We start from the raw sequence: 13,677 nt of genomic DNA, 5'->3' as shown, positions 1-13,677 counted from the left end.
GCAATTCTGGCATTAGCCTGGAGACCCCGAAGGAGCGGGAAATGACTGCGGACCCATGGACTGCCGCCTGCAACAAGATTTATCTCGGATTCGAATGTGTTTTATGATCTGAAATTTATTCTAAATTTAAATAATTGAAACTCTGGAGATTTGACAGTTTAGGATGTATTTCCCTTTAGCAGTAGCCTTTGCACGCCATGAGGAGTTAAGATTGCAGTGAATATGTACAAAGATTAGAGTTTTATTTTATATTTTTTACTTCCCAATATACACGTATATCTGAAGGGCGTGGTTCGTAGCCTCATGCGCAACTTCTGGGAATCAGACGCAGACACCAAGCAACGAGGCAACGCTTCTGACTTGTATGCTGGAAGTGTCTGGTTCGAATCTCGACTGGAGCACAGACTGTTCTGACAGACTTCCTGCGGGTTTGCTCATTTCCTCCAGGCAAATCAGGGATGTTGCCTGTAATTAGGTCACAATCGCTTTCGCTCGCCTCCCCTTCAGTTTGTTACATGGTCCCATCATTTGACTCTACATAGTCTGAGATAGGGCAGCGTGTCGTTAGGTGAATCATAGCAGATAATTCGAGATGGAGGAAAGCTGTTTTTGTGTACAGTAGATGTGACTACATACGTATATTATGTGGCTATGTATGTATGTTGGTTTTCACGTACTTCCCTACATGGCAGCTGTGTGTTCGAAACTGCACCACCTCGAAAATAACTCACATAATTGTTGTAATGAAGCAAGGAGGAAGAACGAGGTAATGGAAAGGAAGAAAGAGGAAGAAGGCGAATATACGAAAGAAACGATTTCCCGTTGAATTTCACGAAGTTCTTCACTATTGTAAAACAGTAAGCACACTTTGTACTTATTGTCTGATCAGTTTGTACGTGCTTTGAGATGATGTCCAGAGGCATATACAGGATGAAACGAAATCCGTGCACAGGCTTACCATAGATGGATCCCTTGTTAAGAACACAAGTCGGAAACATGCAAGATGTACCCTCTGACATTCAGTTTTCAACATACGCGATACTGTCAAATGGCGCAAGCTATGAGATCAAATCATGGGCGTTGTAACGTCTTTACTCGGCGTCGGTGGGAGGTGGCAGGTGGCAGGTCCCACCGCCGTCGCGTACTCGTCACTGAAAAGTCTCACTTTGGCCACTGAGAGTCAGGGGTTCGTCTTGGTGCAGGAGCTGACGCTGAAGCCCAAGATTAAACAAACCACACTCCACACGTTGATAGTAATACTAACCAAGTTTATTGAAGAAAAGAAATTACAGTAAGTTTGCTTTAAGAAAGAAAGAAAGAAAGAAAGAATGACCCTCGCCTCAGGCGAGCTGTGTTGTGTCTGCCCCGCCTAGGGCTTTGTTCCCCAAAGAGATCATCACGTGCTACAGTTTTTTTAGGTGGCTATGCAGCCTCGCATGGATCCAGTAGTGGGGCCACTGGTCGTATGTCAAAGCTTACGGGTGAAGGGGTGAGGCTGCGTGCCGATCTTCCTAGCTCCGAATAACACTGCGTGTGGTCTCTTTAGGACTTATTATTAAGGGTACTCTTAATACTAAAAGGTTATATATTTGAAAAAAGTTACAATAAGTGAGTGGGGGTCATATATGACAGCGTCTCGTAGTTACAGTAGGGGTTCGAAGCGGCACCCGTCCATTTCAAAGAAGACGACAGTGCGTCGCAAGACCGTTGTCACGGCTGCTTGAAATAATACCACGAGATCTTCCATAGTCTAGGATAGATTTTCTATAAATGTTCTTCAGATGTCCCTCATAAGGAAAAGAAAATACATCGAAATTACATCTGGTGCCCTCGGTCCTCGACATCCAGTCCACCTTCAGCCACTGCCGGAGCTGCCTCGTGCTGAAACCACAAATCCGCGCCTCACAGCTGAGGCACATCTTGAAGCAGCCTCAGTAGAGCATTTTCCAGGAAATCAGGAGATCGTTGTGCAGTGAGCGTGTCAGTAGGCAGGATCTCACGACAGTGTCCCAGCCGATTCCAGCCGAAGCGAACTTGACACACACGTTCTCGCATAGTCTGAGGATTATCCGGAGTCCAGATGTGACTCTTGTGGACGTTGAACATACCGTGCGCTCGTAAAGCATGCGTCATCTGTCCACAGAGCGTTGATGTATCAGTTCGCAAAGCTGCATCTATAGAGGACGATTGTCTGGCAACAGATGGCCGCTCCACGAGTAGTGGTATGGATACGGTTGATCGTCATGAAGTACCTCGATGACCCTTGGTTGGGCTAGGCCCGGTTCTCATGCCATGTCGCGTGAGCTTCTCCTCGACTCTCGTTCCTCAGCTGCAGTGGCGACTTCATTGGCTGGGGGACCTGCATTCACGTGTGCCATAGGTGTTAACAATTGTCAAAACACTTGAGCGTCTGGTTGACGACTGCTAGGATAACGTAGCCCGTATTCCCATGCAGCAGTACCAGCCCAACTGTTAGAGCATGCAAGTATTGCAGGGTCGATGTGTAGTTCAAGAGATATTACAACGGCCGATCGTGAACTAAGGTTACAGGGTCTGTCATTAACTTGCAGGAAGTGTACAATGTATGCGAAAAAGGTCGTAGATTGAGTGCCAGTAAAAGGAAGTGTCTGAAAATATCGTGGATTTGTGAACACGTTAATGGCCTGCAAGATTAAGGAATTTCTTCATCGACCATTTAGTTCTAATCGTTCAGTAAACATCTTTCCCCACAGAGTTGGTTGTGGTAAACCGTGAGAATTTCGATTCCCTTGTTTTGTTCATGACAGAACACATGTTGTGAGTCACAGACCGCGTGAGAGAATGTATATGTCATGGACCTGTTACTTCCTGTCCGGTCTAGAGACCCGAGTTTAACGGCCGTGGGGATCCGTTGCGCTGACCACGTGACACCCTCTGTCCGCAAAAGTTGACACTAACTTCGCCGACAAGCGGCGGTCGGTATAGTTCGCTTGCGGACTACATGCCACGGAGTTACTTCCCGTTTGACATTAGCGTCCTCTGGGAGTAAAATAAAGTATATCGAATTTGTAATACTTGTGCACGCAAGGAAAGGGACGACCTTTTATTGCATTTAGTGACTGATTACGAATTTTACTTAGCGCAAAGAAGATATGTGGGCCAAATATTTATGGGCTGTATGAGGAGTGTGCAAAATTACGTATTTATGAATGTCGTGATGTATACTTCTGCCTTAACTCTAGGCATAGGAAAGATCTGTGTTATATTACATGAATGACTAAGGAAATGCACGAACATGAGGATTCTAGTAGTGCTTGTTAACTTCGTAGTACCGGTAGACTAATTCCCGTTCCACGGATTACAAATCAACCACGTCAGTGTTTCAGTGGCGCATTATCACACCTGACTCATGCCATATAGAAGGGTCACTACATACGCTTTTGATCAGTTATTGAAATTAATTGCTATGTCCGCGGTTCCCAGATTTCTTCAGGTTTAGATCCTCCTGTCTGGAACTGACACTGCCCTGCCATTTTTTCATGTACTGCGGTCCGTTTGCGGGCATCGTCATAGAAAATTTTAGATTTCCAAAGAAAGAAACAAATGAATGAACTCTCACGGAGAACATGAAGGCTTGCCGCCTACTTCTCTCTCCCTCTCTCTATTTTTTGCTTGGTTTACTCTTCTACCCTGAAGATAAAAGCGATATGTTACTCCGAAATGTCTGGCTCTTTGCTAACCACACGGCGTTACAATCCAGGAGACATTATCTCTTCCCTAAGTAGCATAGATTCCGAAACATTGCTTGTATTATAACTGTAGCCTGTTACGGGGATAAATGCATGTATTAACGTTCATAACCAAACCCAGTGCAGGAAACGTTAAGTACCGGAATCCCTTATTTAAACACACATTTCCCTCAAACTCTGTCACGAGTGAGAAGGTGTAATCAAGGGGGGGTACGTATATTTTATGATTTTGTTCTTGCCGTTGCATTTATATGCAAATAATGTTATGTTCATTTATTTTAAATATATATATACTGTGGCAGAGCTAATCACGCTGCACGCGGTCAGTACTGAAATCCCTCACCAACCGCGGGAGTATTTTTTTTTAACCAGTTTGATCTATTGTGCTTCCCTCTATGATATTCTACCAGTCTCTATACCCTACCGATAAATGGTGCGTACCATCAGTCCCGCCGAGCAAGCGAGTTCGGCCACTTGCTTAGCGGTGTCTATAATGATTCCCCCATCTATCAGAGGCCTTAGAGACTATTGTTGGGCGGGAAACGTCCTGAAATTTGGTTCAGTGATCCCCTTTGGGGATATGAGGTTCTTTTACGTGCCGTAAAGTTACGACACGGGACACACAGCTTAAAGTCCCTCCCGGAGGACTTGTTCCCTGAATTTTTCTGCCCTTAAAAATTCGACGACCTCCGCCGGGTATTTGAACCCGCGTACCACGAGTCATGAGGTGGGAACGTTACCTCTGGACTACGGAGGCAGCTAACCACGGGAGTAACTTCGCAAGCCGGCAAACCGACGCCTTGAGGAAATCCGCTGTTAGGAGAACCGCGAATGCTGTTTAACATTGGTCAAAAAAGATACAACATTTGTGTTCGGGAAAAAAAAAACAAGGGAGCGACCACTTGGGAGATCCAGGCGCAGATGGGAGGATAATATAAAAAATACCCCTACCTGAATATGGTGCGAGGATGTGGATTGGATTAAACTAGCCTTTAGTGTACGGCCCTCCAGCAAATGTATAGCTGTTGGTACATAAGACACAGATTTATACATCTATACGTAAATTAAAGTCCGTTTATGCATAAAATGTGCCGTTTGCAAAGCCGGATGCAGGTGGAGTGCCAGGGATATTTAAAATTCGCAATTGGCAAAGAATTACTGTAGCTTTTTTGTTTGTTAGCGGTATATTGAAAAAATGTTTCTCATAGAAATTCATCTTAGTGAGATTTGTTTTTAAGCCATGTCTTAGTTTTCATACAGTGAGGTTCTTTTTCGTTTTCAACAACAAATGTAATAAAAATCTATAGAGTTTTTGAAAATAAATGGACGGATCCAGTTTACTTTGTGCACAGAACACATTAAAATCATGTGACGACATGTGGTGGACATTGAGAGGTGGGGGGGCCGCAGGCTGATACCCCGGTGTTTGTTAGCATGACACTTGTACACTCAGACTTGGCAGTAGAGTGGTCTTGCAAATTCCCGCAGGAACTGCATGGACGAAACGTTTCGGCAGTAAAAACACGAGACATTCATGGAAACACTGGGGGAGGGGAAAGGTGCTTCGATATGGTCAGTCAGTGGGGAGAAATACGCTTAGAAATGGTCTCCTTGCGCAGAAGAGGTCAACAAGATACACATATGATAAACTAGCCTGGCTTCTTGCTCCAGCGGTTACTCCTCATATTGCCTTCCTTACGGAATGTCTGTAGCGGCCAAACAGTTGAGCTCAAGATGAGAACTCTTGTATACATGAACCTTGCATGAATTCCTGTTAAATAGGTACGTCTGCGTCTGTCTCTACAGCCCTCTGTTGGACCTTGGTCGCTTTTTCAGTCTCGTGATCCTATACACAGTCGGTAAGATTCCATAGACTGGGGATCAGCCCGTCGCAAAGCCGCTGCCTACACATAGAACAACACAAACACAAAATAAACGCACACAGGTATCCGTGCTTGAAGTGGGATTCGAACCCATGCCTTAGACTGCGCGGCCACTGTGATCGGCGTTAAATAGTTACTTGTTTCATGTAAACCAATAGAATTTTACGAAGCACATTTATGAAATATACGAGGTCATTCCTAAGTAGAGAGGAAATGTTTTCCAATTGCGTTCTTTGTAATTTGTCATCTCACTGATTGCTAGGCGAAGCTGATCGCACTACGGATATCAAATAAACAGTCAGCTATCAGTTTATCTTCAGTATTCAGCGTGTAGAAACTAACTACATGGATCAGAATCCTTCTTGAGAAGATAGTAGTTGCTCAGATAGTAAAAGAAATTCCAGCATTCTGTGGAACCGCTGTAGTTCATTGCTTGTCCACAAGAGTCCGCCACTGGTATCTGTCCTGAGTCCGGTCTACACTTTCCCATTCTTTTTGTTTGAAATCCAAATAAATGTTAAAGCTTAAAGGGATGTCTGTATCATGTAGAGATATTTTGCAGTGTGTTCTACTCTAGAAGTTAGTAGGTTTAGGTTTTAGCTCCATGTAAAATAGGGTTCATTGTGGAGAGTTACAAAGGTAAGGTAAAGTATCCCTATCGACAGTCGGCTCACAGATGGCGGTAAGGTTGTTAGCCTTACGCGCCGGCCGCCATTTACTCCCCAGGAAGATTCCTGGTAACTGATATCTGTTAGAGGCTGGGTCGACCCCCCAGGGCCATAGTGCGGCTGGAAGCATTAGATGAATTGAAGAATCCACCTCGGAACTCGAACCCGCGACCTTCCGGCTTGTAGCATAGTGCCTCAACCAACAACGTTATCGCGTGCTCCCTGGAGAGATATAAATAAAAATTAAATTAGCACATTTTAGCATTATTCGTAATAGTATATTTATTCGAAAGCCTTTCATTATCTTCGGGAAAAAAAATATTGTTCCATGAAAACAAGGAATTTCGTGGCAATTTTTTTTCAAGAAAGATCCTGCTCTATGAATTTCGTTGTGCTTACATCTACATTCCTGAAACGTCGAAATTGTGTCAGAAACCACAAATCTAAGCAGAACGCTTCATCCGATGATGTAAAACCTCGTGTAGCACATTGCGATGTGGAAGTATTCCTGAGGACCTTGTGAATTTAGACAATTGTTATCATGGTTTAATCCAGTCACATGCTGTGTGCTATAAGGGCCGTAATTGCCGATCCCTACACTTTAAGGTGGGGAGCTGAGATAATCTAACGTGCCTCAATGTACGGCGCTATCAGCTTGCTTTATTGACGTGTTTCAGATAGAACTGGCCTCTCTTCGCGACCGTAAGACGCAGCTTCTACAAGTGAATGTTGCCGTCCATCGCTTTCTCACCGATACCGGCCATCCTGCAGCCGTCCTTAAGGACGACGTGGCTGAACTCTACCGGGTGTGGGATGAAACGTTTCAAACGTAAGTACCGCCTTCATTTCATGATATGTACCTCCTCGAACTCTGAATTCATTTACATGCACCGGTATAGATATTCCAGTGTATGAAAAATGCATATTACATTTCTTTGTAAGCCTAAAACTCTTGATCAGTCCGAAATGGTGTATATATTCTTGCCTCCCTTCTCGTTGCGCCTTCATCCCTCATCTGTAAACCTCCCTGTCCAGACAACTAAGATGCTTCCTGTATGGCCGTCGAGGAGAGGGCAAGTGATAAATTATTTGCACAAGATGGTGGTGATCGTGATGGTGCAACAGTGTGAGGAAACAGAAAAGAGAGCAGAGGATCGTAATAATGAAAGCGAGTGTCCGGCTGACATGGGCTGAGGGGGGGGGGCACTACAGAAATGCCTTCGGCAGTAAACGGGGATGTGCATTGGCATGGCAGTGGCCATGGCGTATGTTCACCAGACTTCATTACTTGCGTCAATATTGACTTTCGGGGCTGCTGCTTCCACTGCTATCGCCGACAGGTCCGATGCTGCTCTGCCTCGTGTCTGAGGACAGGAAGATGTCTTGAGCAGGGTTGTGTAGATGGCGCTAGCTAACTTACTGCTACACTGCACCAATAGGGGTGACCAGAACTCTCCTGTCGTGCGATCTAAGAGAGAATAAGAAACAGGAGATCTCTTAAGACAGGGTTGTGAGACGTCGAGGCTGTCACATTTTCTTGACAGTCGGCTCACAGATGGCGGTGAGGTTGTCGCCCCTATGCGCCGGCCGCCCTTTACACCCAGGAAGATTCCTGGTACTCATTTCTGTTGGATGCTGAGTCGATCCAAAGGTCATAGTCCGGCTGGAAGGATTAGGTTAATTGAAAAACTCAGTGACCTCATACGAAATCGAACCCGCGACCTTCCGTCTTGTAGCGTGGTGCTTCAAGCAACTACGCTACTGCGTGCCCCTCGTAAATAGTTCTGATAATATACGCTTAAGCGATTAATCTGATCAGTAAACTGTCACTGAAGCTTGACGCTGGGGAACTAGGCGTAGCAGCACCAAGAGTCAGCATTGGGACTTATAAACATGCCATGATCACCATCAATTTTTTTTTGCCTAAGCTGGCCCATCCACTCGACCAAATATTTCCTTATCGACGTTGTCAGTAGCTCACGCAAACCCTTTGTTGGTCGAATGATAGGGTCGGTTAATGAATAAAGAATTGTAAAAATGTTCAAAGAATCGGTCGTGGTGTAAACTGTAACACCGCTCTTTTCGAACCCGCCTTTGCTTGTATCGGCGCAGTAGGAATGGCGCTATCCCTGCTACACCTGTTTCTACCTTAGGACAGTGTGTGATGGCTACTGGAAGTTGTCCTCACAGATCAAACTAAGGAAGATCGGTATAGGTACGGGAAACTAGCTGGGTCGGTTCGCATGAGTCTCAGGGTAGCGATGCCGAAGAAAGCGTTTTTCTGAGAGTTGAGCCAATTGACGTTTATTCACTTGCTAATTCACCACACTGTTAAATTAATGTATTCTTAGCTTTAAGTTACATCGTTACACTATCGGCAAGCTATGTCTCGGAGCGTGCAAGGGTCACGTCCGTTCAGTTCGGAATATTGTGAAAGTCTCCCTTTTGTGGAATGGCTTGCACCCCCACGCCGGGAATTCGAAAGATGGTGTTGACATATACATTTCAACCCATCTTCGGTGGGAAGCTTGAACGAGGCAACCCAATCATACTGGCCCTCATTCACAGGCAATTGTAACAAGCTCTGACCTGTCCTTTTAGGCGCGTCCGGTTCCCTGTACCCGAGCTAAATTTATGACTGATCGTAAATGTCATAACTCCGGACTTCTTGTTTCTGCCAGAATCTAGAAATTTTCAACATAAACACCGTATTGCACGTCCCAGACGATGAAATACGATATTATCGATCACAATACATTTCCAGTAATATCGAAACATAAGACTTTTGAATTTAAAATTACCGAGAATTAATTAGAAATAAATTTCATGGTCATCTATAATCATCCAAATAAATAAGGGCTCAGAATGATCAGCGTCAACTGAGATACTATCCCAGAATTTTCTGGAGGAATTGAAGAAAAGGCAGGAAACCTCAGTCAAGATAGCCAGCCTCTGAACCGAGATTTGAACCGGGAGCCTTCCTAATACGAAGCAGGGGGCTCTTTTGTACACGTTAATGAACCGTCGGGTTCCATAAAATGTTGGTAAATTCTTGAGTAGCTGTGCAACTGGCGGTTTCTCAAAAAGAGCTTAGTTCCATGGAGTTAATTTTTACAAGAATAAAACAAAATCAGGAGGGTCACAGACATACGGAAGAGTTCAGGAAGTCTTGCCATCGGTATATGAACGCGAAAGGAACAAAAGTGTGGAGCCTCATACTCTTCTGTGCGGCGTAGAAATCACCGTTCTTATAATTTTTCTTTGTAGTTTTTTTTTCCCTGGCACTACAGCCCCAGTGTGCCTAGGCCTACCTCCATGAACTTCTCCGTTCACTTCGGTTTTTCTAGATCTTACACATTCGATAGGACTCCTTGGGCGGGTGATCAGCTCGTCGCAAGGCCTCTACCTGTACACAAACACAGAAAAACGCACACACACAAACTAAACATCCATGCCCCGAGTGGAATTCGAACCCACGATCACGGCTTCCAAGCGATCGAAGACAGTACATGCCTTAGACCGTTCGGCTACCGTGACCGGCTTACTTTGTAGTTAGCCCTGTAAATAAGGAACGCAGCCATTAAACTTATGATATGCATTTGATGCCACCGTAGCTATGTACGCCGTACTAAATCCAGTCTTCGTTTGGAAGACGAGTGGGCAGCTCAGCATAACCGGACACCTGTGACCCTTCTTCTCACGTTTACTGATTTCACCTCTACTTCGATGAAAGTAATTAGTTTTCTCTGTACTCTTGTCTTCTTATTCTTTTCTGGTACGTGGGCTTCCAACTGCCCAGTCTTGCTCCGCGATATATGCCGGAGGAAGCATTTGCAAAATTACTCCCCTCCCTCCATAACAGATTTATATGAAAACAATCACAGCCGCGAATTTGACAGCGCAGTTTTCTTAAGGAACATTCAGTGCTATGTTAACTGCACTGAGAGCGAAGTGATAACTGCACAGGACTTCAAGAAGTCCTACCGTCTGTAAAAATGATCAAAATGAAAAAAAACAACCTCGACACCGTAGGGTATAAGAGGAACGGATTAAGTAAGTAAGTAAGTAACGTCATAGTATTACTTTTTTTATTGCTATTGGAGTGGGACTAAGTCCCTTGTACTGCGCCCAATTCTGGCTTGTTGTACCAGCCCAAGATGATAGGTGAGGGTGATTGTGGAGCAATTGGTGAATGAAGATTGGCAGGGGAAACCGAAGTACTTGGAGAAAACCTGCCCCAGCGCCACTTTGTCCACCACAAATCCCACTTGATCAGAGCCGGGATCGAACCCGGGCCGTCGCGGTGGGAAGCTAGCGACTAACCGCTTGAGCAATGTCGCGGCCTACATCAGAGTATGTATGTACTATGAGTGTGAACGGTGACTTGATAGTGCCCCGGAAATACCTTGTAATAACATATTTCAGCATGAACTAGAATTTGACTGGTGGGACGGAGGGAACCACGAATCATCTCAAACTACCAGTTTGTGGGCCGAGGTATGAATTCGAGACCCTATGACATGATGCTTAGGCGTAGGAGTAATGACCATCTGTAGAATGTTATCATGCTGGTAAAACTCGCAGCGTCCGTCACGTGACACGTCATTGCAACGATTGGGATGTATTACAGACAGCCAACAGGCATCGGTGATTGCTAGCCCTGGAAATGTTTTTATTGATGTGGATCGCAATAACTTTCCCGGTCCTAATAGTGGCTGACCGGGAGAGGGGCAGGCTGGAGTGGTTTATTTACCTTGGGCCGGCAGGGTAGGAGAAAGCGGAGGAGAGTTCTCAAGTACCCCCATGACTTAATTGCTCTGACTGTCGGTGATTTTGATTACGATGGTTGGAAGCATTGTCGCGTCACGCCTCAGAAATACCCACTGTTTGCTCTCGCATGACCATGGCCTCCTATATGCACGTTAAACACGGGTTTCACTACTAATTGCTTCTATGACTTCAAGATCAGGAAGACAAATTGTACTTTGAAGAATAAACACTTAAAATATCACACTGCGTTAAGCATTTTTATTATTATATGTAAACATTACGGAATATCGTATTGTGTGTTTTCGTGGCCACAGATTTCATTGCCGAATGTTGTAGCCAGTTTCCATATACGTTGTTAATTCCACTGTTCGGATTTACCAGTATTGTTGGGCCAATTAGACTGACCGACAATGCAGCTATTGTAGCAACACATTCTGTGTGTGCCATCTATTATTCTCAGGGTACATGCTATCTGGAAACACAATTCAGTAAAACAACATTGTATTTATATAGGAGTTAGTTAACCATCACACAACAAATATTCCTGCTTTTAGTGTTTTACAGTAATCTTTTTATTCCTGCTACATGTTTAGGTTGTATAAGACCATCAGGCAGTTATATATTTATATGTAGGAAGTAGGCCACGCCATAGCTCAAGCGGTTAGTCGCTGGCTTCCCACCGCGACGGCCCGGGTTCAATCCCGGGTCTGGTCAAGTGGGATTTGTGGTGGACAAAATGGCGCTGGGGTAAGTTTTCTCTTAGTACTTTGGTTTCCCCTGCCAATCTTTATTCCACCGAATTATCCATCATCATAATCACCCGGGGCAGGTACAATAGGCCAATCAGTGGCCACCGTGCCGAGTGGATCCAACTGGACTCCACCCCCCACTATTCGAATTTAAAGAAAAAAAATTATATATAGGAATACGTACAGTTATTGAATTACCGATATGGATCCATACCAGTGCAATACCTCGTATTATATAATAACAAATTTTTGCCTCAAGCTGGTATTACAATTAAAATAAGATAAAAAGTACGATAACAGATAAAATATATAAAAATATATTCCTTTTACCTATTAATGTCTTTTTTCATTGATCGACTGATTGATGCATTATTTATCAACTGTATTTCAACTACAGGGGTTGAAAGCCGAATTAAATTGGGAAATAATAAATGACAAGGAGTATGTGAGTTGGAAGTGGCTGTAGACAATTTCAATATACTCTCCTGGCTTTAGGTGACAATAACCATTCTGTTAAGCGCTTCTAAACACCCGACTTTCATTTCGAGAGAGTAGGAAACTTCACATAGTGCTTCAGATAGAATATCTGACAGTTTGACCGAGATTAGAACCCGGTACCCGTTTGAATACAAGTCTTCCACACTCATCCTATTATTCGGCACTGAAATATCCACCTGAGAAAGCGTAGTTAAGGAATCATTTAAATGAGAAGAAAAGTGCGAGTCGCAAAATGTGACTCCAGAAATAAACAGGCACTAAGACGAATTGGGATAAGACGCCGGTTGGTCCGTTGAAATTTTACTTGCTGGCTGCTTCGTGCAGGTTTCTTGCTTCGCTTAGTCTTAGACCATGACGATGGAGGCGACATGTTCCTTCGAAACGTCGGTCGACTTTCAACGGACTACACGACGTTACACGACTTCATAACCACCGCTGTGAGAACCTTAGATGCTACATGTATCATGTGGTCAGTTTTCAGAACCGTTTTACAGTGTCTGATTGGATGGTGGTCCTGGCGCTAGATTTGGCTGCAAATTCTGAACGTTTCTGTCTGTTCCACAGCGTGTCGCAGCAGCTGGGGAGCCTGCAGAGGGTGTCGCAGGCTTGGCAACAGTTCGAGGTACACCTCTCCGAACTGCAGGGCGCCCTTAGATCTGATCAGAACACGTTACGGATGTTGGACTCGGCGTTGCAAGGAGGCACGGTATCTGCTGATGTCGCCACATCTGTCAGAGATGTTGCCAAGGTCCTGTCGGAAAAGCAGGACAGCGACAATGATGACGTCTTGTGTCAGGTAAGTTGAAATATTCTTGGAAAAATTGAAATTAAATTTCTCCGTAGCTGATCTACTTGTTTTAAAGGGTACATTGTTTCGGGACGTGCTGTTCTTGGGTCGAATCCCGCTTGAGACTTGCTGTTTCGAATCTCCGTTTTCCGTTCTTATTTGTGTGACACACTACCCCCTTCTGATTTTTACATACACGCCTTTTTATCGGTTCAGGGGCTGCTGACTTTTACTTTGGATATTTTAATTTTCTTGCTGGGGTTTGCTGATATAGGCATGTCCACAAGTTACTTTTTCTCCCAAATAATCTGTTTATTAGAACAATATTTTTTAACATTCTCAGCAAGTTTCTTGTACTCTAACATTTATAGGCATTGAAATCACTGTCTGTCTGTTTGCCTGTCTATGGCTCTACAGCCCATGTGAACCTTGGACGGGGTATCAACCCTTCGCAAGGCCGCTACCTACACACACAACAACACAAACACAGAACAAACGCACACAGACATCCATGCTTCTTGTGGGATTCGAACCCACGATCCTAATGTTCGAGCGGGCTAAGACGGTTCATGCCTTAAACCGCGCGGCCACTGT

General features: G+C 44.5%; 1 protein-coding gene across 1 annotated transcript in view; it reads left to right on the top strand.

Moving 5' to 3' along the window:
- The window catches only part of LOC111869823, a 621,461-nt gene that overhangs the window by 569,745 nt on the left and 38,039 nt on the right, over nt 1-13,677 (top strand). The window contains exons 20-21 of the mRNA XM_033753563.1: nt 6,957-7,108; nt 12,861-13,092. Of these exons, the coding sequence (XP_033609454.1) occupies nt 6,957-7,108; nt 12,861-13,092 (384 nt within the window). The remainder of the gene's footprint in view (nt 1-6,956; nt 7,109-12,860; nt 13,093-13,677) is intronic.

This window comes from Cryptotermes secundus, unplaced genomic scaffold (assembly GCF_002891405.2).
Source record: "Cryptotermes secundus unplaced genomic scaffold, Csec_1.0 scaffold245, whole genome shotgun sequence".
NCBI classification, from domain to species: domain Eukaryota; kingdom Metazoa; phylum Arthropoda; class Insecta; order Blattodea; family Kalotermitidae; genus Cryptotermes; species Cryptotermes secundus.
The sequence above is the reverse complement of the archived record's forward strand: the minus strand, read 5'-3'. Positions and strand labels throughout refer to the sequence as shown.